General features: G+C 50.4%; 1 protein-coding gene across 6 annotated transcripts in view; it reads left to right on the top strand.

The window, feature by feature from the left end:
* Nucleotides 1-18,292, top strand: part of ZBTB40 (zinc finger and BTB domain containing 40) — a 69,444-nt gene extending 51,152 nt beyond the window's left edge. The window contains exons 10-19 of one of the 6 annotated variants that reach the window (XR_010383946.1): nucleotides 606-774; nucleotides 1,088-1,555; nucleotides 2,244-2,450; nucleotides 5,906-6,070; nucleotides 8,755-8,969; nucleotides 10,200-10,362; nucleotides 11,021-11,107; nucleotides 12,330-12,556; nucleotides 14,277-15,414; nucleotides 17,337-18,292. Coding sequence is in view for 2 of the 6 variants with exons in the window: in XM_010979826.3 (XP_010978128.2) it covers nucleotides 606-774; nucleotides 1,088-1,555; nucleotides 2,244-2,450; nucleotides 5,906-6,070; nucleotides 8,755-8,969; nucleotides 10,200-10,362; nucleotides 11,021-11,107; nucleotides 12,330-12,556; nucleotides 14,277-14,471 (1,896 nt within the window). In the remaining 4 variants the exon portion in view is untranslated. Of the gene's footprint in view, nucleotides 1-605; nucleotides 775-1,087; nucleotides 1,556-2,243; nucleotides 2,451-5,905; nucleotides 6,071-8,754; nucleotides 8,970-9,953; nucleotides 10,079-10,199; nucleotides 10,363-11,020; nucleotides 11,108-12,329; nucleotides 12,557-14,276 lie in introns of those variants that run through there. The other 5 variants (XR_004140629.2, XM_010979827.3, XM_010979826.3 and 2 more) reach the window with 5 other exon arrangements.
* The last annotated feature ends 3,625 nt before the right edge of the window (nucleotides 18,293-21,917 follow it).

Genomic DNA, 21,917 nt, shown 5'->3' with positions numbered 1-21,917 from the left:
TCTCAGTGTTCTGACTCTTTCTGCTGATCGCTCTAACATTCTGAGAGGATGGCTTTGAAATAATATTCTTGGCCTCTTTAAAGCCCCTATTTGAACCTTCTTTAAAAAGCTGAGTTTCTTTATGAAAGAAAATGATGTTTAAAGGGTACATCTAAGTATCTAAAAATGTGAAGCCACTGATCGTGCTGAATTACTTCCCGAAGTTGAGACAGTTATATATTATGAAAAATTATCTTGATCTTCAAAACAGAAATGCCAACAACCAAATCCTATAGCTTTTTAAGCTTTTAATATTAAGATCTAGGAAAGGTCTTTGGAAGACTCCTGGCTTCTGGGAAGATACTTGCAGAAAACCCTCAGTGCTACCTCGCTTGCACCTTCTTTGTGTTTGCACATTTGTCTTCACGTGTGCCTCCTCGTTTAAATTTTGTTAATTTCCCTGTTCTTGGAGAAGGAGTGGTCTCCACTATATTTATCACAAGAAATCCATCCTTGTTATAGCTGGAGCAATGCATCCCTAAAATTAGCTTTGTTTTCTAATTGAAAACCATGGAAGAAATCTGCTGATATTAACCATAAACCTTTGTCTCATGGTATTCATTTAGATTCTGAGCATTTCCTCTGAGACAACCAGCCCTGAAGCTTCCCTGAGAGCATTGCTGAGCAGAGCCATGGAAAAATCCATCTCAGCCATTGAAATATGTCAGCTTCTGTGCAGCGTCCACAGGTCTTTCCCAGGCCTACAGCCTGTCATGAAGGAGTTAGCAAACACTGGTAAGAAACAGAGCGGGTGGGGTCCTGTTAGGTCCCCCAGTTGTTTCCTTATTGGAGAGAAGAGGCAGCAGTTCATGGAAGAGTTCATTGTCGCTACCTTATTTATTTTATGTTCTCTCAATACTTAGAAAAGTCAGACATGGATGTAAACTGATGCTGTTTGTGTTTATCAGAGACTAAAGATGACAGTGATACTACTTCAGAGTTTTATAAGGATCCCAGGTAGTCTCCATTCTCCCCTAAGAAGGAAAGTTAGAAAGCAAAGTAGAAACTTCGAGAATTCCCAGAGCCATGAAATCTCTCTCCTATGCAGGTTTCCTTACTCAGGAAAAGGGAGAGAAGGAAACGTGGGCGGTGAGTAGTAAATTTCACCTTGAAGCCAAGGACAAAGCAGACGAAAAGACAGCTGAGCCAGCTGAAGAAGACTGCCAGCCTGGGAAGCAGAACAGTCAAGGAGAGACAGGTTCCTTGCCAGAGCAACAAGAGAAAGACACTTCTGCCTCCCCAGACTCTGCCAAGAAGAGCTTCATCTGTAAGGCCTGTGACAAAAGCTTCCATTTCTACTGCCGCCTCAAGGTGCACATGAAGCGCTGTCGGGTGGCCAAGAGCAAACAGGTGCAGTGTAAGGAGTGTAATGAGACCAAGGATTCTAAGAAGGAGCTGGAGAAGCATCAGCTGGAGGCTCATGGTGCAGGTGGAGAGCCTGACGTCCCCAAGAAGAAGAAGAAGAGGCTCCCGGTGACATGTGACCTCTGTGGAAGAGAATTTGCTCATGCCTCAGGTACATTCAAGAAGGTGAAGTGATAGAGGATGATAATTCTGGAGACTGTGGTTTGGATTCCAGGCCTTGCCTCCAGTTGTATGCAGTAAGGAGCGTGGAAGGGCTTAGAAGGTAGAGCAGGTTCCCACAGAGGCTCGGTAGTGTTTCGGAATCAGCTCTCTGAGCTTTAATTGCCCCTCTGTTAAATAGGCTCCCTGATTGTTAGGAAGATGTGAGCTAAAACAGCTAGAACACCTAGTACAGTGCCTTCAATAGAGTTAGTCCTCAGTAAATTGCGGCTATTATTATTCATAATAATGACGAGCTATTTAATACTTCTTAGGTTTCCACTTGTTTCTTGATGGTAAATAAGAGTCAGAGGAACCAGGGGATGTAGAGTCAGAATTGTTTTTCCTTGCCCTAGATGTTGGATAAACCTAATGAAACAGAAAAATGAGTTCTGTTTCACTCTTTCTGGGTGACTGGCTCCTATATAAGAGAGAGAGAGAGGATAGAAAAGATAAGCCCAGAGCACTGCACGCCCGATCCGGCCAGTGGGGAGTCCGGGGTGCCCTGGCATGCTGGCGTCCTGTCCTTCCCGCTGTGCTTCCTCTTGAGGCCTGGCCTGAGACGGTGCTCTGGTGTGTCGTCTTGCTGGATTCATGTCACTGATCACTGGTATCTCTGGTCCTTGGCACGGCTTCCCTAGGCATGCAGTACCACAAACTGACAGAGCACTTTGATGAGAAGCCATTCTCCTGTGAAGAGTGTGGGGCCAAGTTTGCGGCCAATTCTACCCTGAAGAACCACCTTCGCCTTCACACTGGGGACCGCCCGTTCATGTGCAAGCACTGCCTCATGACCTTCACCCAGGCCTCTGCCCTCGCCTACCACACCAAGAAGAAGCACTCAGAAGGTGAGGCCAGGGGAATTGCTTCATTTTTCCTGCAGACTTTTCACAATGTGAGTTACCTGGCAGCCCATTTCATGGAAACAGAGCAGAGCCTCTCTGGGTGCACATGTGATGAGAGTACATGTGTGCACAGACATGTAAGATGCTGAGAGTTTCTGAAGAGAGGCTGGTTCACCTAACATCATGACTTTATAGTTAGAGAATTGCATGAAGCCAGGAATGCCTTGGGCTTTGGGGTGTAGTTCAAGCACAGGAAAACCCTTAGTTGAGCACCTGCTGTGGATCGGGCAGTGGCAGATGCTCAGTGACAAAGCTGGAATCCTGTGCTCGCAGAGCTGACGGTCTAGGGTGTCTCTAGACAGAGACAGTTACAGAGCAGAGTCATCAGTGGTGTGGTGTGGAATAGCACCATTACGAGGAGATGTGGAAGAATGAAGTAGGGGCCTCCAGTGCAGTCGGAAGGAGGAGGCGCAGCGTCAGGACAGGCTTCTCGGAGGACTCTGTGTGTTGTTTGGAGCATTTACGTGTAAGGACTAATGCCACCATCTTCTTGCCTACTTGGTGGTTGTCGCCCCCTACTGGTCTCCTCCTCTCACCCTTTCCTGACCAATATTCTTAATACACAGGTCCACGTGGTCCTTCTGAACCGTATCAGGTCACTTCTCTGCTCAAAACCCTGCGAAGGCTTTTTATCTCGCTCAGTGTAAAATGTGAACGGCAGCCTGCCAGGCCGCACGTGATCAACCCCCATACCTCTCTGAGCTCACCTCTCACTGCCCTCCCCTCACTCGCCCTCTCCTACCTATTGCAGCCTCTTTGCGAGGCCCCAGACCTGCAGGGTGCCTGCCTTAGGAATTGTGTTCTTGCTGTTTCCTCTGCTTGGATGCCTTCCCTGCAGATGCCCCACGCCTCACCTCCTCACCTCCTTCAGCTCTTTACTCACACTTCACTGTCGCCACGAGGCCTCTCCTGACCACCCTGTGTAAAATCCTAGCGCCCTAGCCCTAGTTCCCTTGCATTACTGTTCTCCATATTGCTTATCATATGATCTGTAATCTACTGCAGTAATTTATTTTGTTCATAGTCTCTCCCTGTTAGAATGCAAGTTCCATGAGGGTCTTTTCTTTCCCCCTTCCCACTGCGATATCTGTGGAACTTCGAACAGTACTTAGCAATTGCAGGCCCTCAATAAACATTTACTGAGTGAATAAATTTTTTGAGCATTCTTCCAGGCACTACTTACATTCCAGTGGATAAACAGACCACATATAAACGTGTGGTGCTAATTTAGACAGCAGTCATGCAGTGAACACAAGTAGATGAGTGAGCAGGGGCGGGGGTGGGCGCCGTTTATTTGTATCATCAGAGGAGGCGGGTGAGACTTGAGTGGAAACCTGAATGCAGTGAGAGGTGGAACCCGTGAAAGATCCGGGAGACCATCACAAGTGCGAAGGCCCTTCCCCAGGTGGGAACGAGCCTCGCCTGTTTGAGAGGCCAGAGACAACTAGAAGGGGCTAAAGCACAGTAAACGAGGGGAAGTGTTGAGCAATGCAGTTAGAGGTCACCGAAGGCCTCGCAGGTAAGGACTTTGGTTTTTATGTAAGATGTGTTAGTTTCTGTTGCTGCTGTAAAAAATTACCCAGAACGGTGGCTTAAAAAATGCAAATGTATTATCTTACCACTTTGGAGGTTACAAGTCCAAAATGGGTCTTACGATGCTAAAACCAAAGTTTTGGTGGAATGTATCCTTTCTAGGGGCTCTAGGGGAGAACTTGTTCCTTGCCTCTTCCAGAATCGAGAGGTTGTTTCGTTTCTGGGCTGGTGGTCACACTACTCCAGTCCCGGCTTCGTCATCATGCCTCCCCCTTGACTCTCCTTCCTGCCTCTTAGAAGGACCCTTGAGGTTCCCTCGGGCCCACTGGTGTAATCCAGGATAAGCTTCCCATCTCAGGATCCTCAGTCACATCTGCAGAGTCCCTTTTGCCATGTGAGGTGACATATTCACCAGTGTCAGGGATTAGGATGTGGACATCTGAGGGGCCATTATTCTGTCTGCCACAGAAAGCTGAGGGACAGTTTTGAGCAGAGGAGTGATAAGATCTGATTTATATTTTTTAAAGTTAATTCTGGCTGCTCTAGACAATAAACCTTAATAGGATAAGAGTATAGTGTAAACAGGGAGCTAGGAGGCATTGCAGTGGTCTAGTGTGGAGGTGACAGACTTTTCAACTAGAGCTGTGTTGGAGGGGTTGTAAAAAATGTTCATGTTTGAGGATATATTGTTGAAAGTGGAAGTGACAGGATTAATAATAGATTGGATGTGGAATGTGAGGGAAAGTGAGAAATTAAGGATGGCTTTGGGGTTTTTGGTATGAGCAACTGGGTAAAGGATGCTGCCATTTACCGAAGTGGAGAAAGCATGTGTGTGGGGGCGGGGGGGGGGGGCGGTTGTAGGGGAGGTGGGGCCAGAGAATCAGGAGCTCTGGTTTGGACAGGATCGATTTGAGATACCTGTCAGACCTCCAAGTGGGGAAGTAGAGTAGCAGGCAGTTGGATGTGTAAGTCGAGTTCTGGGAGAAGCTGGGAGCTGTTAGTGTACAGATGGGACATGAGGCTCTGAGATAAGAGCAGTGGGGCTAGGGAAGGCTGAGGGCTGGGTCCTGGCTTCTCAGTCACTTCAACTCTTGGTTCAAGAAGCTCTCTGTTTTCCCTAACAAAATCTTACTCCAAAGTGTGGCCTGTGAAAAATGAAAATGAGGTCGATTGCTCTTGTTGAGGCCAGCCCTAGGATCTGGGGGTTCTGGACCCTCACCTTATTGATCTCCCCACTTCTCTATTGGCCCATGAGGGAGATTAGAGGTACAGTTGGTCTGGCATTTTTTTCCACAAATGCTAGTTTTCCAGACTAGCTCTTTACCTATATTTTTAAACAGTATTTAGCAGTCTGATCATTATATTTTCATTATGTGCATGAGAAAATAGGGAAGCCAAGAGAATCCTTATAGCAAGTCACTGGGAAAGGCTTGCTTTCTTCTCTAAATCCATGTCTCTCATTTTTATGTGCAGTTGCATCTCTGCCCTGTATGTTTTTCAACAGATCCAGACTCCACTATTTCTGGGCACAAGGATGTATCTGCTTCCTGGGAATGGAACGAGCTCTTCCATACTTATGGTGGCCAGGCTAACAGATGGGTAGTCTTGTGTGATGAGAACTCTGTCCTTATCCCTCAGGGTAGGAAGACCACACTGATACCCTCTCTGTGTGATCAGCTGTGTTTGTGAAGTGCCATCTGACAGGATAGCTCAGACCTCTCACCCAGTGTATTACAAATTGCCTGATGTTTTAACAGCATCTCCCAGATTATATTTCTCTCCCCTGTGCCTTAGGATGTGATTTTGTTTTTAGGAGTGCCATAAATGTTTAGTTCTGGCTCTAGTAAACTCATGTATATTTCCAGGAAAAATGTATGCGTGCCAGTACTGTGATGCGGTGTTTGCTCAGTCCATCGAGCTGTCCCGCCACGTGAGGACCCACACCGGGGACAAGCCGTATGTCTGCAGGGATTGTGGCAAGGGCTTCCGGCAAGCCAATGGCCTCTCCATCCACCTGCACACCTTTCACAGTACGTACTGAGATTGTGGATGTCAGGCATTCAGCACCAGCCTGGCCCTGGGAAGGCGTGCAGCTGTCATAACAGAGGCTGTCACTCCACCAGAGCTGGGCCCCATACAGTGCCGTCCCCTCCCCTTACCCCTGCAAGGGCCAGTCTCATTCTTATTTCAAGAAGAATCTCACTTTAACGTGTCATTGTGTGATGCCTGTTTCTCTGTCCAGGCTATTTCCTTGTCTTCCTTTTTAGCCCACCTGGCTCTTTTTGGCTGACAGAGACCAATTATGTTTGAAGGAAAGAGCCTTTGTAACAGACAGGCTCGTAGAACACCAGAATATTTCCATTTGTCTGTGAGCTTCTTTTTTCGACGCCAACTCCGCCTCTCCCACTTTTCATCTTGTGGTCATAACCTGCCTTTCCCCACTGGAGCAGCCCGGACACTTTCTGAGTTAATGTGTACCATTGTGAGTGGTCCCTCGTCATACTCCCTTAAAAGCCTTCTTTTTTCTTTTTTCTTTTCTTTTCTTTTCTTTTTTTTTTTTTAAATATGGGAGGAGATGATTAAGTTTATTTATTTATTTAATAGAGGTACTGAGACTTGAATCCAGGACCTCATGCATGCTAGGCATGCACTCTGCCACTGAGCTGTGCCCTGCCCAGCATTCTCTTCCAAATGCCATGGTGTTCACTCAGTAGGGTCTGCTCCCTTCTTTGTCCACTCCTACTAAAGCTTATACAGAAACATGCTTCTGTTCAACACACACACAGGGGAGGAAAAGATTTTGTGATTCCTCGTGAAGTCATCAGGAAGTCGCCAGGGTGGCATCTGGCTGGTCACATCACATCTTCTCCAGCTGTTCTTGTTACACAGCAGGTGTGTGGCCAGCACAGCACAGCAGCAGGGGCTAAGAGCGTGGGCTCTGAAATCACACGGGCCTGGACTTGAATCTTGACTCGGCCATTTACTTCCCTGAGGCCTCAAACAGATGTCTTTACCTTTCTAAGCCTCTTGTGCTCCTTCTGTAAACTAGAGAACATAGTAATGCTACCACTTAGATTGTTTCACTAAAACAGATATCACATGTGAAGCATGAAGCTCTGTGCCTGACACCTAGAAAATGCTCGATCAATGCCAGATAGTTGTGGTGACAAGAGCAGCCCTCTCCAGGGCCATCTGTCACCGTCAGAACCTATCTTTTTTTCATGCCATGCACCTTGCATACACTTCTCCCCTCCCTCCCTCTGCTCCCCACGCACCAGTTTCTAGTGTCGGTGAATACAGTGTCTCACCAGCATGTGCTTTCTGTCAGCACATTCAAGCTTGTTGTCATCCCACCAGCAAGGGACTTGGCGAAAGCTTCTATGTGCCCAGCACGTGGCTGGACACTGGGCAACACAGGAGAAACATAAAGTGCTGCCCCTCCCTGCAAGGAGTTTGCGAGGTTGTCCAAAAAATCCAGTTGCAGTAGACTTCCGGATGAGTGAGATTTGGCTTGGGTCCAGTGCCACAAGTTTGATACCCCCTCGGCCTCTTTCAGTGATATTCTGCTTCAGTTTCCTTCTCCCAGTAGCATTGCATGGAGTCAGGAGAGAGAAGACATTGCCAGTTTTCAGAATGGAGAGGACCTGAAATGCTTTGCCATACCTTAGAGTGCATCATCTGAAGCAGGCCCAGCTCCCAGGGCCTCTCCTGCTGACTGACAGTCCCTCGCCCGTTTCACAGGAGCTCATCATTGCTTACGGAGAACTGCGTCAGAGGATCTTACAAGACAGTACAAAACCGGGATTTCAAGAGCTGGTGTCCACAGGGAAACTAGTTAATGATGCCAAGTGCTTTTGTATGTCAGAACTCCTGAATTAACCTGAGTCGTTGCACGCATGAGATTGGCTTGTGGGCTGAGCCTCTTCTGTGGGCAAAGGATTTTATTATTAAAACATTTCAGTTTCTGTTGCTTTCAGATAAAGACGGAAGTCTCCTGCCACAGGGATGGCAACTGTATTCTTCATCAGTGCTAGTTCTTGTTTCTGAGGTCCCACTGACGAGTTGCTTTGTCCAGTTAAGCCTGCAGCTCAGAACATAGCCCTGGGAGTGAACGCTGGGATTGTTACCAGCGCAGCAACACCGTACTTGTGACACTGGGCATTCTCTAAGCCTTGATTTTTCTAATCTATGAAACAGGACTGGCAGGAGTAAGTGAGTTAATATATGTACTGTCGTATAGCACTTACTAAACATTACTTAGGAAAAGTTCTTGTTCAATCTAAAGTGGGATCAAGGAGGCACTCCTCCTCTGAGTTGTACTACTGACCACTCAGTAGTCATGCTGAAGCTCTGGGGAGTAGGCTGGAAATCTCTATAGAGAATTAGAATACTCCAGAGCGCCCACTGCAAGCAGGAGAAGAGCAAGGGTGATGCTCCGTGGGAAGCAGTGAAATAGAATGTAACTCGTAAGATTTGTAAAATGGGGGACTGAGGGAAACTATCTGATGCTGCAGAAGTGGTTAATCCAGAAGCCTCAGAGGAGTCCCACCTCCCAGGAGGAAGGTGGGGGTAGTTAGCCATGGATGCAGTCCTGGGAGTCTGTGGCCCTACCTGACCTCTAAACTGCCTTGCTTCTGGAGCTGTACCCAACAAACCACTTCTCACTGACTGACTCTTGTGGTGTCCCCCCTCCCCTTTCCTCTCGTGGAACCAGACATAGAAGATCCCTATGACTGCAAGAAGTGCAGGATGAGCTTCCCAACGCTGCAGGACCACCGCAAGCACATCCACGAGGTGCACTCCAAGGAGTACCACCCCTGCCCCACGTGCGGGAAGATCTTCAGCGCCCCCTCCATGCTGGAGCGGCACATGGTGACCCATGTGGGAGGGAAGCCTTTCAGCTGCGGGATCTGCAACAAGGCCTACCAGGTGAGCGAGCTCAGGTTCTGCGGGAGCTCCTCCCCCAGCTGGGTCCTTGACCCACTCTCCCTTTGGTCTTCCTTGGCCTCCATGTGTGTGGCTTGCAGGGCACATCTTGTCTCCAGGATTTGACCATTTGGCTGGTTCTCATGAAGAATGCAGCTTGTAAGTTACTCAGATGCTCTGCGGTGACCCGGTCAGAGTGACGCAGTGGCAGAGCTTTGATTGGAGTGGACAGGTCTTGCAATTCTCTTAGAGCTCAGCCTTGTCCTGGACTGAAGCTGCTTGTCCCCTTGGGTACTCACATTCTTTAGAACCTATTGATCCATGTGTCAAAGGATGTGGGAATGACAATGGGGTGTATAACACTGCCTGGAATTAATCTTGTTCAGCACAATTATTGGTGTTTTGTGAGTTTTTTTAACTCCTGGGGAAGAACTCTGCTTTTTTTTCCCATAGAGTTTGGTATGTAAATAAAGTGAAACCCCATATAGATCTAAAAAGAAATCACTTCTGTGAGAAACTCTAAAACCACAGAGAAGAGAAGGGCTCTTGCTGGGATCTCTAACATTCAGGCACAGACAGAGAAGCCCAGCACCTAACTTCAGTTCAACAAAAACAGAGCTAACTTTGCACCAAGCCTTGTGCTGTGACATTAGGGTTACAGAGCTGAGTAAGACCTGGGCTTGGTCTCTAGGAAACCGTGGACTTGTAGGGAGAGTGTATCAGTGCTGCTGTGGAATCGGGAGGAGGGGGACATTTGCTTACAGAGCAGGGACAGCACATGCCCCTCTCAGCAGGTTCCTCTGCTGCGCCCTGGGCCTCTGAGAGGCAGTGAGACAGCTCGGTGGCAAAAGAGAGATTTTCATTGGAAGGCCAGGGTTTGAATCCTGGTCCTACTGTTTACTAATCGCGTGACCTTGGGCAAGTCATTTAACCCCTCTGTGCCTTGGCTTCCACCTCACTGGGAAGATCCTAACACCTCCCTCCTAGGCTGCTCGTGAGGAGTGGGTTTCTGGAGGACTCAGCCCTGCTCGGTAGTGGCTTCAGTAGGGACATGGGTGCCTTGTTCCCGTGAACACCCACCCCCCGTCTCGTGTCAGCACTCACTGTGGTAGGTAAGAGTATGGTTCCAGATCCATAAGCTCCCCTGGGAATGCTCTTCTGGCTCATGAGGTCTTGCCCACTCTCCGACTCACTGGAGCATCTGAGACCTAACCTTTGGCACATTCCTTTCAGCAATTGTCTGGTCTGTGGTACCACAATCGGACCCACCACCCTGATGTGTTTGCTGCTCAGAACCATCGGTCTTCCAAGTTCTCATCATTGCAGTGCAGCTCCTGTGACAAAACCTTTTCCAATACCATCGAACACAAGAAGCACATCAAAGCAGAGCACGCAGGTGAAGTTGGGGAGCCCTGGACGGGGAGTGGGAGCTGATAAGTGGGAGGGGTTTGGTGACATAGCATCCTAGATTCTGTCCCCAAGTCCTGGCTTCCAGTGCTACAGTCGATGTGCAGTGGTAAGTACCTGTTCCACCCAGCACACCTGAGAACGCCACATCAGCCCACCAGTAACACTAGCTTGACTGGCACTGGTTCTGACCTGGAGACCTGGAGCCATGGGACTCCCACCAGCCCTGGGTCGTGGCACAGGGAAGGGTGGCACAGGCCAGGGCGGAAATCCTGACTCCACAGCTTGTTTCCTTCTCTTCGGAAAGTCAGTTATTCATACTTACCTTGCAGGTAAATTGGGGGATAATCACAACAGCTTGCAGTTAGGAAGCGCTTCCCCAGTGCAAGGCGCTACACTAAGCACCACATGAGTGTTTTCTCATTTAATTCTCACGACAGTCCTCTTTGCATCCAGGCATTCTGGATCCAGATCTGTGCTCTTTACCACAGATTGCGCTACTGTGTTGTGGGTATGAGGCTCCTGGCACTTGGCAGATGCTTGCTAGGTGTGAGCCACCATCCTGCCCCCTAGCCCTGTTACTCCCCAGACTCAGAGAGCCTTCCTTTTGTTCTTTCCCACCACTTCTGTCCTCATGTGCTTCGCAGATACGAAGTTCCACGAGTGCGACCAGTGTAAGGAGCTCTTCCCCACGCCGGCTCTGCTGCAGGTCCACATCAAGTGCCAGCATTCAGGTCAGTGCCCTTCCCAGACGCCCAGGCTGGGGCGCCCAGCAGTGGCTCTCATCTGCACTGCTGCCAGCTCTGCAACCCAGGCTAAGTAACAACTAACTCCTGCCTCGGTTTCCTCATCTGCAAATCAGGGACAGCTGTGTCTACTTCCTAGGGTAACGCACGTTACTGGGCACGTTACTGCACAGGAAACGCTTGCGGCCAGGCGCCAGTGAGCACCTCTTGCCTGTAATGATCATCGCTCCTGTAACAGCTCATCAAGTCTAAAGTGCCGCCCACGAGAGGCACCATTTTAACGAACCTTTAAGAAGAAAACCTGCTGCCAGTTAAACTGTGCTTTCTTATTACCTAGAATTTGCAGGTTATCCTAAGTGCTGTTTTGGACTTAATTTGACATAGATTTTACACACTGTTGTATGCATTCAGAAAAGGGGGAATAAGTTGATTAAGGTTAGAATCCGGCTCCTCAGAGTAGCTCTCAGTTCAGATCGTTGGCATGCGTGTTATTCCACACGGTGTTGTGCTCAGGCATCAACAGCGCTGGTGGTGGAGCACGTAGTGAGGCCAGTGGGTTTGGTCTCCTGAGCATCATGTAAAACTGGTCTACTTCTGCTTCCCACTTAGGGAAAGTACTGAGCAGCCAACCCTTGCCTCCTCCCCCCTAAGCCATTTAGTTCCTGTGAGTTATAAACATGCACCGCTCCTGTCTCAGGGCTTTTCTTTAGAGCTGTGGACTTGCATCCTGCAAGTCGTAGTGCTGCCCCTTTAGGTGTTCACGCACGTGCAGTGTTGACAACTACACCCAGACTCCACCTGGCCCGTAGCAGTAGTAAGACGCCATTGATCCCATTTCAGAGATGTTAAAATGTGCTTTTCTTAGAAATAGGCATTGTCAGCATCATTACACTTGAATGAAAAATGGGCTTCGGTAGAGCCAGATTTAGCCTGAATCTGATGCTGATGAAGCTGTGGCTTTGGGGCCTCTCACTTGGTAGGGGCCTCTCACTTGGTAGGACCCTTCCAAAGCTCTACCCCTAATCCTGTGTGTGTAATTTAGTATTATTTTTCCTAAGGCAGGCTCCCCAAATTATGCAAGCTTCAGGCCCCACAGAAGCTGAAGCTCTGGCTCCGGATCTTCCCGAATGCCTCAGTCCTCTTGGCTCCCTCCTCTCCCTGCCCTGCTCTCATTTCTTTCAGTGAGTCCGGTCTGTGTCCCCTCCACCAGGGTCGCAGCCGTTCCGCTGCTTGTACTGTGCAGCTACTTTCCGCTTCCCGGGAGCACTGCAGCACCACGTCACCACCGAGCACTTCAAGCAGTCGGAGAGCACCTTCCCCTGTGAGCTCTGTGGGGAGCTCTTCACCTCCCAGGCCCAGCTGGACTGCCACTTGGAATCTGAACACCCAAAGGTGATGGGCACTGAAACCCGAGCAGCCGCCTCACAGGTGGTGCAGGTGATTCTGGGACTGTCAGATAGGAGGGTGCTAACACGGGGCTCCTAGAGGCAGCTCTGCCACAACATCCAGCCTTTCTCTCCGGGGCTCTCAAAGGTCCTGTGAGTGATGCACTCGTGACCGAGAGAGTCTTGTGGAAGAGTCTTTCTGGACCTCTTACCAAACAGAACAGAAAATCCTGGCCTCCTGGTGGTCACATGGTGGCCCCTGGGTAGAGGGAGGCTGGAATAAGAATTTCCAAAAGCAGAATGACCTTGGCTTCTCCTCCCAATTCTCATGCTTCCCCACCTGCGAAACATTATGGGGTGTAGTGAGAGTTGCAGGGAACCTCGGAGACGGGTGGATGAGCTCTTTGTTGGGACCACCTTCAGTGGAAACATTCTGATAGCTCCTCTGGGCTGGGCTGGGCACATTTGAGTGTCAGGGCCTCTCCCCTTTACCTGGATGAAAGGCCCGCCTCTTCTGATGTTTAACAGCTATGCTTGCTCTAGCCCCTCTTTGTGTCTCTGGTTCTCTGGCTCCTTTTCCTATCTTCTCCAGAGTGAGTGGGCAGGAGAGGATAAGAAATTCAGTTCTGTCGATTAATAGAAACTTGTGGGTGGACTAGAGAGGGACCATAACCGACTGGGCCGCCCCACTGCCCTGTCCCACGGAGCTGTCCCTTACAGCCGTGTTCTTACAGGCCTCTGGGTACTACTCCTGCTGCCATGTCAGTGAGAACAGCTCTGCTTTCATCTTTTTTATGTATCAGAATTCTTGGTAAGCTGTCCTTTGGGGGAATAAAAAAGATTCTATTGCTACAAGAAAAACAGTTCCAAAAACTGCTATCCTAGACAACATTTGATTGAACATCACAACTGGCCTCTTCGCTCCCGCAGCACAGACATGGCTGAGCCTGGCATCCCCACGCCTGCCTACCCAGGTCTAGTGGAGCACGCTCTCCACTCTCGGCCAGTTCGCAGGAGCCAGGGTGGCCGCACCCACCGTGGGCTCTCTGGTTGACAGCATCCAGCTGTCCTGAGTTCCATGGCTCAGAAGCATCAGCTTGGAGGTTCAGGCAGGAACTGAGTGCACTTAACCATGGACTAGTTCTCCCTGATGGGAGATGGGAAGGTCATCTTTAACAGATGACGCAGATTCAGAGGAGAGAAGCCGGTGCCTGCCCTCCAGCCTGGTGAGCCGCATGAGTGAGCTGATAGACGCCACGTCCTGCCCACATTCTTCCTCCCGTGGCCATTAGCTCTGTAGCCATGTAGCCCCCCCAGGTAAGGCTCTTAGCCTAATCGAGGTCCAGACATGCCACCTTTGGCAGGCTGAAGCTTCTGGTAAACCATTGGTTCAAGCAGGAGACTCACCACTTTCAGTGGCGTTCCTTTCACACAGCACTTCCCTCTGCGGTGTAATCCTCAAGACAAGAAAACCCAGTGTGAGAAACTGAGCCCGCGTTCACCGGTGTGTAATCATAGAGTCCAGGCGCCCTGAGACAGCGTACTGAGCTAAATTATAGCAATTTAGCACACAGTTATTTAAATTGTTTGCCTGCCTTCTCTTTTGCATCACTGGTGTGTTAGGCTTGCCTCTTCCCATTAGGCACATGTAATTGCTCTCCTCAGGTGGGAACATAAATACCATCATTACAGCATGAGATGAAAACCATGTAAATTCTGGGGAGCCAGCTGTGGACACTGCCCAGAGCAGCCTCACGGTCTTTCTCTTTCAGGTGATCGAAACCCCAGAGCCAGTGGCCCCAGCGGAGCAGGTGATCACTTTGGAGGAGACCCAGCTTGCTGGTTCACAGGTGTTTGTGACATTGCCAGATTCACAGACATCTCAGACCAGCTCTGAGCTGGTGGCGGTGACCGTGGAGGACTTGCTGGACGGTACGGTGACCCTTATCTGCGGGGAGGCCAAGTGAGTGGCTGCTCATTGTGGAGGGTCCTGTGTTTGCAGCAGAGAGAACAGCTCCACAGCTTGCCCTTCACCCTTCCTCCCTGGCTAACCTGAGCATCTCAGCCTAGCACCAACCAGAATGGTCTCACTTGGAAAACAGAAGCATCATTGTTATAAAACCCACATCTGCATCAACATCAACACTACTGCCCTCCAAAGCAGGCAGATCTATTCCCCACAGGCCAGCTGCTGCGGCCTCTGACTGTCCATCTCCAAGTGGAGTGTAGCCTCTGAAATAGGGTCTGAAAGAGCAAAAGGATAGGAGCTGGTGACCAGAGTAACCAGAGAGGTGTGAGCTGCCGGCAGCCCTCAGGGTGCAGACCGTGGCCACAGAGCGAGGCTGCAGACGCTGCTGGTGCCTTCTGGCCATTTTTTAAAATGAGAGAAAAGCACCGACAGACCATCCTGGGACCCCCAGGCTTGAGCACACTTGGCCTTTCCTCACTTCTATCATCCTTCCAGCACCCGCCCCCCATGTTGGCAGTAGGACAAGTGGCAGCATGTTAGCACAGGAGGGCTTCATCTACATGCTGAGTCCCCTTCCCACAGCGAAGCCTTTGGAGTATTCCTGCTGAAAGTGTTCAGTGTGAGGCCATCTAGCTGCAAACCATCTCTGCCTTTCCAGGAAATTCCTCATGGTGTTCTGCACCTGAGGCTGGTTCCCACAGCTTTTCCATGTTGTCCTCATCCCCGGTCCCTAATCAAAGCCTGAAACTTCTACCCAGCCTGGAGGCCTCGCCTCCTCCCTCTGGCGCATGTAATACATGTAACATAGCCAGTGAACCAGCGCCGGCTGGAGTGGGGAGGGGGGCGCCCGTGATGGCCCCTGGCTCTTCTCCTGCCGCGATCTTCCATGCCTTGTGAGTGGCCTGCTGTCTGAGCTCTTCCAGGCTCCGCTGTTACTGCAGGTCAGTGATCCTCTGGAGTCTGAATTTCACAAAGCTTTTTTATCTTCAGTTCCTAAAATATAATCTGATAATTAATGGTTTATGGAATCCATTATGAAGTGCAATTAGAGGGATGTAGGTTCCCGCCGTTCGGAGGGAATGACTAGCATTTATCTTCCTTTCCTTGATGCCAGAAGGTTGAAGTCTGCTAGTGCAGTGTTCACACACCAAGCACAGCTCCCTGCCACATTGTATGGTTGACCCCTACAGAGCGCAATGCCCGTTTGACCAGTCACCCTCAGAATACAGGCTGGCAGAAGACAAGCCCACCCCTTCTTTCCAAGCACACCTCACATCACCAGGTCCAAGCAGGGGAGGGAGTTGATCTGGGTCGTGGTCGGTATTTTTATTACCACCACACTCTGCTGGAAGTTGGGGGGGTGGATCCTTGACTCTGGCAGTATGTCCTCTGGCTGGCCCTCCTGCTTCCTGTAGGCAGCAGGCCAGCTCTCCCAGCAGCTGCTCCTGCTCCAGTAGTGTGCTTGTTCTGATACGCACATCACTAGAGCTTGTCAGCTCAGGGCTCTTCCCATTCGAAATAAATGAAGTTTTCAGAGGCAAATTGGCCTCAAAAGCCAATAACTGACCAGAAGATGGTGCTCAAACCTTTAAGACTTCGCCTCCCTGTGAGGCCCTCACTGCTTCTGCCAAGGCTGTCTCTGTCTTACGATTCTTCAGTCCTGGGAGCTGTCAGACCAGGAGAGCTGCTGATCTGCAAGTGATGCAGTGGCACTGAATCTCCCCTTGGCACCAGATAAGACCCACAGAAGGAGGGTGGCGTGGCCATGCTCGCAGGGCGTGGAGGCCAAGCCCAGCAGGTGAGGGTGCAGCTCCACACAGGCCATGGGTGGCTGGGAATCGCAGCGCCGTCAGAGCTTCTTCCGCCAAGAAACAAAATACACTTAAGAATTAGTTGCTGAGGTCCTATGGGGGAAAGTGATTTTTCTTTTTCAAGAGTCTTCTGAATAAAGAAGTCTATAAGCTTTAAACCCAACTTTCAGATTCTTTCAAGTACTGAGAAACCCTTCTCAGGTTTCCCACGGAGACCCAGATTGTGGCGGGACACTCGTTTTCTTCACAGTCACCAGACTCACAAGTCGCTTTGCCGAGAGCACAGAGAGGGGGCGGCTGCCAGCTACGCTCTCCCCCCTCCCCCCGGGCACAGCCGGCGGGAGGCACAAGCCCTGGGCTGGGTCTAGTCCACAGTGAGGGAGAGGTCTGTCCTGAGTTTAGCTTTGCTCCCAGCGGACCTCTGCAAGATGCCGCACTGGCCATGATTTCACAGTGTCGCTCCCTAGAGATGCCCACACCTGGTTTTTATTGTAGAAGGACTTTTTCTAGCTCCACTTGGTCATTTTATTCTTTTCTCCCACTTCTGCCCAAGAGACCTGAACTGCTGCCACAGAGGGCATTGTTTATCATGGTCCCCTTATCCGTGTCGCTTGCTTTCATGTGGCAGTGGTGGTCTCTTTGCCTCATTGCCATGGGTGCTGCCATTCTGGCCTCAGGACTGAACCCGGGGGCACTTGCAGTGGCGTGGAGGAGTCTGTGGGCTTCTTGTAACAGCTGGACTTGTTCAGTGGGGCCCCAATCCTTCTCTGCCCCAGAGCTTATGAAGCAGCTGGTGAGGAGGAAAAGGCAGGCAGATTCCAAGCTGGAGTTTCATTCCATGAGAATAATAGAGACCACTTATGAAACAGCATTTGCCCATCCCAGGTAAGTCAGACAGACAGCAAACAGATGACTCAACAGCAAGGATTGCCGTGGGAGGACAGGGCTGTCCAAGGATGTGAGCAGAACACCTGGAACTAGATGGGCGGCAAAGGGGCAGAGACAAGGGTCTTTACTCATTTATTTTATAAAGCCTTACTCTTCTGTTTCAGAAGCTTTATGTTTGGAAAACACTGAACCCAGGGAGTACCACGGTCTGCAGTGTGAATACTCGGCTCCCCTGGTCGTTCAGGTCCCCTCTGAGTCTCCCCTCCCACATCCTAGGAACGCACGTCAGCCCCATGCCCCCGGGAAGGAGCCCTGGTAGTCAGGGGCTGAGGATGAAACAGACCCAGTCCAACAAGTGTGATTGGAGGGACGAGGACTCTGTTCTCTGCTCAGGGTCTAAATTGTGGAGAAGGATGTGATGGGCCCGAAGAGTTTCCCTCAGCCCAGGAGACATTGTGGTCCCCATAGGCTGATGACTTACTGATGTGTGTGTGGGGGGGTAGGGGGTGCCTTTACATTTCATGTGCCTGAGATCTGTGAACTGACCAAGGGATGGAGGAACTGCCAGCCTTACATAGAATGGTTCTAGGGGACAAGCAATATTTCTGTTAAATTGGGACAAGAAAGTTGGACGATGGAGAAAATAATGCTCCCAAAGGTAGAATTCAGCAGCCCCAGCCCTGCTGCACTTGGCCCAGTGCATTGCAGGCTTACTTGGGAGGTGGGGAGACAAAGGGAGTGAAAGAAAGATTTGCAGTTGAAGGGAGTGTTTTGGTGCCATGGAAAGCCTTGGAGCTGGTGGCACTTGGGCCAGGAGCTCAGAAGCACAGCCAGATCTCAGGCACTTGCTGCTCCTATGACTCAGCCTGTGAGATGGGGAAGCTGCTGTGCTATGGGGATTACATTGGAGGGGAGGGCGGATTATCCATAAAGCTAATTTAGATGCTTCCAGATGGTAGAAATGTTTTATCGTTTCCCTTAACAAAGGCCAGCCACACCTGCTGCCACCCATGGTCAGGGCAGCTAGCCAGCACACGGTGCTGTGTAAACTGGACTACAGACCATTCTTCATGTTCAACTTGCACTACTCTGTATAAATAAAATATGTACTTTGCAAAAACTAGTGCTACATGAGTTTCAAATGGACTGATGACATAGACTGTTTTCTCTTTGGTTCTGGGCAGCTGTCGGATGGGACCAGGCTTGAGAGGCCTGATTTCCTAGGGGCTACTGTATACCCTTGGGCCATACTAGCATGGCCTGGGGAGGACAAAAAGCTCTCCTGTCATGTGAAGTCTCATTTTCTAAACCCTCGTTCCCAGGCAACGAATGTGCTGCAGGTTTTCAGAGACAGTCCTTGGTGTCCAACCCGGGTACATCCCAGCTATGCCACTTTGTGACTGTGTGACCTTGGTGAGATACTTACCCTCTCTGAGTGCCTTCCTCCCAGCTCCCATCCACAAATAGACGAAATTATTGTATTTACCACACACAATTGTGGTACTAACTAAAAGCCTGGATTTAATGAATCTGGTGTTGAACATTTTAGTTGTTATCAATAAAGCCCTTCATATACAGGTCAGCCATTCCCTGCACTGTCTAGTACTGGGGAGAGTGTTCATTCCTGTGCCTTTACTTGTCTCTCCTCTTCCTCCCTCTCTCTGAAACCATAGGGATCTTTATAACACTGACCACTTTTCATTTATCTCCTGAATCTCAGCTGCCCCCAGAGCACAAAGTGCTGAGTAGATAACTATAAAATAAGGAGAAACCTTTCGTGGTAAACAGCTGAAAATGTCATGTTGCTGGCAGCCAACAAGGAAACAAGAGAGGCAGACACACGGATAGGATGTACATAATTTCTGCAATGAGAGTCCCGCGTGTGAGGCGGCGGGGGTGGGAGGATCATCATACCCTGCAGCCCCCTAAGCTCAGGTCTGCCCTGAGGTTGGGAAAGCAGGGGTGGAGGTGGTTCTGCGCTCACTTCACCTGGGACAGTCCTGGAGTAGCACGAATTGACCTCTGCCCGGAGCCCACAGGGTCTTTTGAAGCAGTGCCTTTGGAGAGAGAAGCTAGAGTTGTCTGTCATATCTGGGACAGTAATCCTGAGAGTCCCAGGCAGCTGCAAGGGGTAATTCTAACATGCGGCTGGGCTCCAGCCATGAAGGTGAATGTGCACAGAGGTGAAGTGCTGCTCCGGGTCAGGAGTGGTTGAGCAGAGTAGCAAATGGGCCGAGTGATTCCCTGGTGGTGTAGTTATCTCAGGCCGGGGGCCTGGGCAGGGTTCTGCAAGAGGCAGAGCAGCACAGTGGAAAGGCCATGGACTCGGGAGCTTCCCAGCCCCACCTCTGAGTGGACTGTGATCTTGGGCTGTCATTCCTAACAATGACTATGAGGAGGAAAGTCAACATTAGTGACATGTCTAACAGACTATGAATGCTTTGTAAATGGTGCCTGTTAATGTTTCTTATACTTTAAAAGAACCTGGGGGAGAGGGCAGATGTGGGCAGGAAAGGAGGATGCCTGATGTATCTGAGATAGAGGGTCTGGAGTGGAGGGCAGGGGAGCCCCTGACCGAGGTAAGATGGAGCTCATACAGTGAACCCAAGCCTCTGCCCCAGACCAGGGTGAACAGTGACAGCAAAGGGACCGACCTCCCGGGTTGGATCCCAGACTCTCAGAGTTGGTTCCTCGGCAACACAGCCGAGGGGTTGTGTCTGAGCAACAGCACAGACCGGGTGTCAGGTGGGAGCACATCCAGTGAGAGCGAGGGAGACAGAAACACTGAGTATGTGGCGACTTCCCGCCTTCCCACCCTGCCTCTGGAGCTTTCGTGTTATTCATGGTTTATCTCACCCTCCAAGAGCTTGTACTTGGGTGTGTGTTTGGTGAAAAAAGAGAAGTACCTATGGCTCCACATGGACTTGTCCTAGACCAGGAGTCTCCTCCCTTTGTTGGGAAACACCCCAGGGCTCCAGGTTCCACTGAGAAGAGAGGATCTAGGACATGAGCATAGAGGCCGAGCTCATCTTGTGAGTGTCCTCCAGGCTTTTTGTGTCCTTTCTTCTGTCCTGTCACACAGGGCTGCCAGAGCGTAGGGCCCATGTTCACTGAGACGCTTGTTATCTCCTCCCCAGACTTGGCACCAGACACTGAGGTCAGGTGCTCAGGAGATGCTGTTGCTCGGCCGGGAGCCAGCAGTGCCCCTCGTGTGGACCCTCATGCGGCTGGGGCTGAACCCATCTTCCACCTCCCCCGACCCCGCCAGCGAGCCTTCCCCAAGTTACCTATGGGCTGGGCTGTCAGAACATCCTCCTTTCTTTGTCCTCCGAGGAGAGATTAGCAGAAGGCTAACTGCAGCTAGCCCGGCCCAGAGCTCCCCAGCTGCTCTGATCAAACACCACTCCTGCCGGCTCCTCTTGCACTGGTTCCCCCAGCGCAGGCCAGAAACAGCTGATCAAACACATCAGGACAAGGTCAGTCCAGGGACCCATGGTCCCCTCCAGGGGAGATTTCATAGACCCGCCATCAGGAGGGTCTGATAAAAATGGGCGGGGGGTAGGGTGGGGAAAGGGGCCCATGGGGCTGGCACAGGACCGAACAGCTTTTCACTCCATTTAAGGTTGAAACCTCTGTGCTCCACACAGGGTCCAGACCAGAGCCAGCATTTCCAGAGAGGCCAGGGCTAGAGCTGCCTGTGAGCCAGGGAACTGAAGCGAAGTGTGCATGCAGGCATGACTGTGGGGGTGAGCGAGATGTCAGGTGAGAGCGCGTGCGGGTTTGGGAGCATGGGATTATTAGATTGTCACAGGATGACTTAAGATCCTCCCTCACTAAACTGTGACCCTTTCAAGGACAAGAACTGTGTGTTATCCTTCTTGTTTGCGCTCACACACACACACACAGTTAGCCTGGCACATCAGGTGTCTTTTAGACCAGAAGTTCTGGAGTTTCCGAGGTCCTAATGATGCTTTGTTCCATGCGATGCTGTAGAGGTTGGGGCCATCTCAGTCTAAAATAGTGTGTGATGCCTGCTCCTCGGGGACTGTTAGCCCGGTTGGCCAAGCAAGGATTACATATGAGAAACGGGTACCAACATCCTGCCAGTCCAAACACAAGACCTAAATACCTACAAATGCTATTTTTTTTTATTTTTGTCTTTTTCGTGGGGTTGGCGGGGGTTAATGTTTTTAAGAAGTAGCCTCATAATTAATAACCAGTGTTATTAAGTGCTTACCACATGTTGGACACCGGTCGAAGAGTTTTATGTAATTCTTACTTCACCAACACCTTGATGTAGGTGCTGTCACCCCAAGTCACAGGCAAGGAGACCTACCCCGGAGGAGCCACTTGACGAGTCCCGTGGCCAGTGAGCAGCACAGCTGGGTGACATCCCCGGCTGCCTGACTCCAGAGTTGGCTCTTAAACCCCAAGCCACATTCAAGCATTTAATAACCCAGTTAGCCAGAAGGGGCGACCTGGTCAGCCATACTTCCCAGTCCCTAAGCCGCCTGGTCTGTGCCCCCTGGACTGTTGTCACAGACCTTCTCTCACCTTTCTCTTCTCCTCTGTCCATCCTGCCTGAGACAGACAGCCAGGCCTAAAACCCTGCTTTTATCAGCTGGAAATGTGTCCAGTAGCAGCAAGAGTTGTGTCCTTTGCCTGTTTTGGGTACTAGATTGTGGCCTAGGAACTGTCACTTTTGGGGACCCATGATGGCCCTCACAGTTTCACCTGTCCTTGGT

The sequence above is a fragment of the Camelus dromedarius genome, chromosome 14 (assembly GCF_036321535.1).
Source record: "Camelus dromedarius isolate mCamDro1 chromosome 14, mCamDro1.pat, whole genome shotgun sequence".
Taxonomy (NCBI): Eukaryota; Metazoa; Chordata; class Mammalia; order Artiodactyla; family Camelidae; genus Camelus; species Camelus dromedarius.
This window is presented reverse-complemented; position numbering and strand designations above follow the sequence as displayed.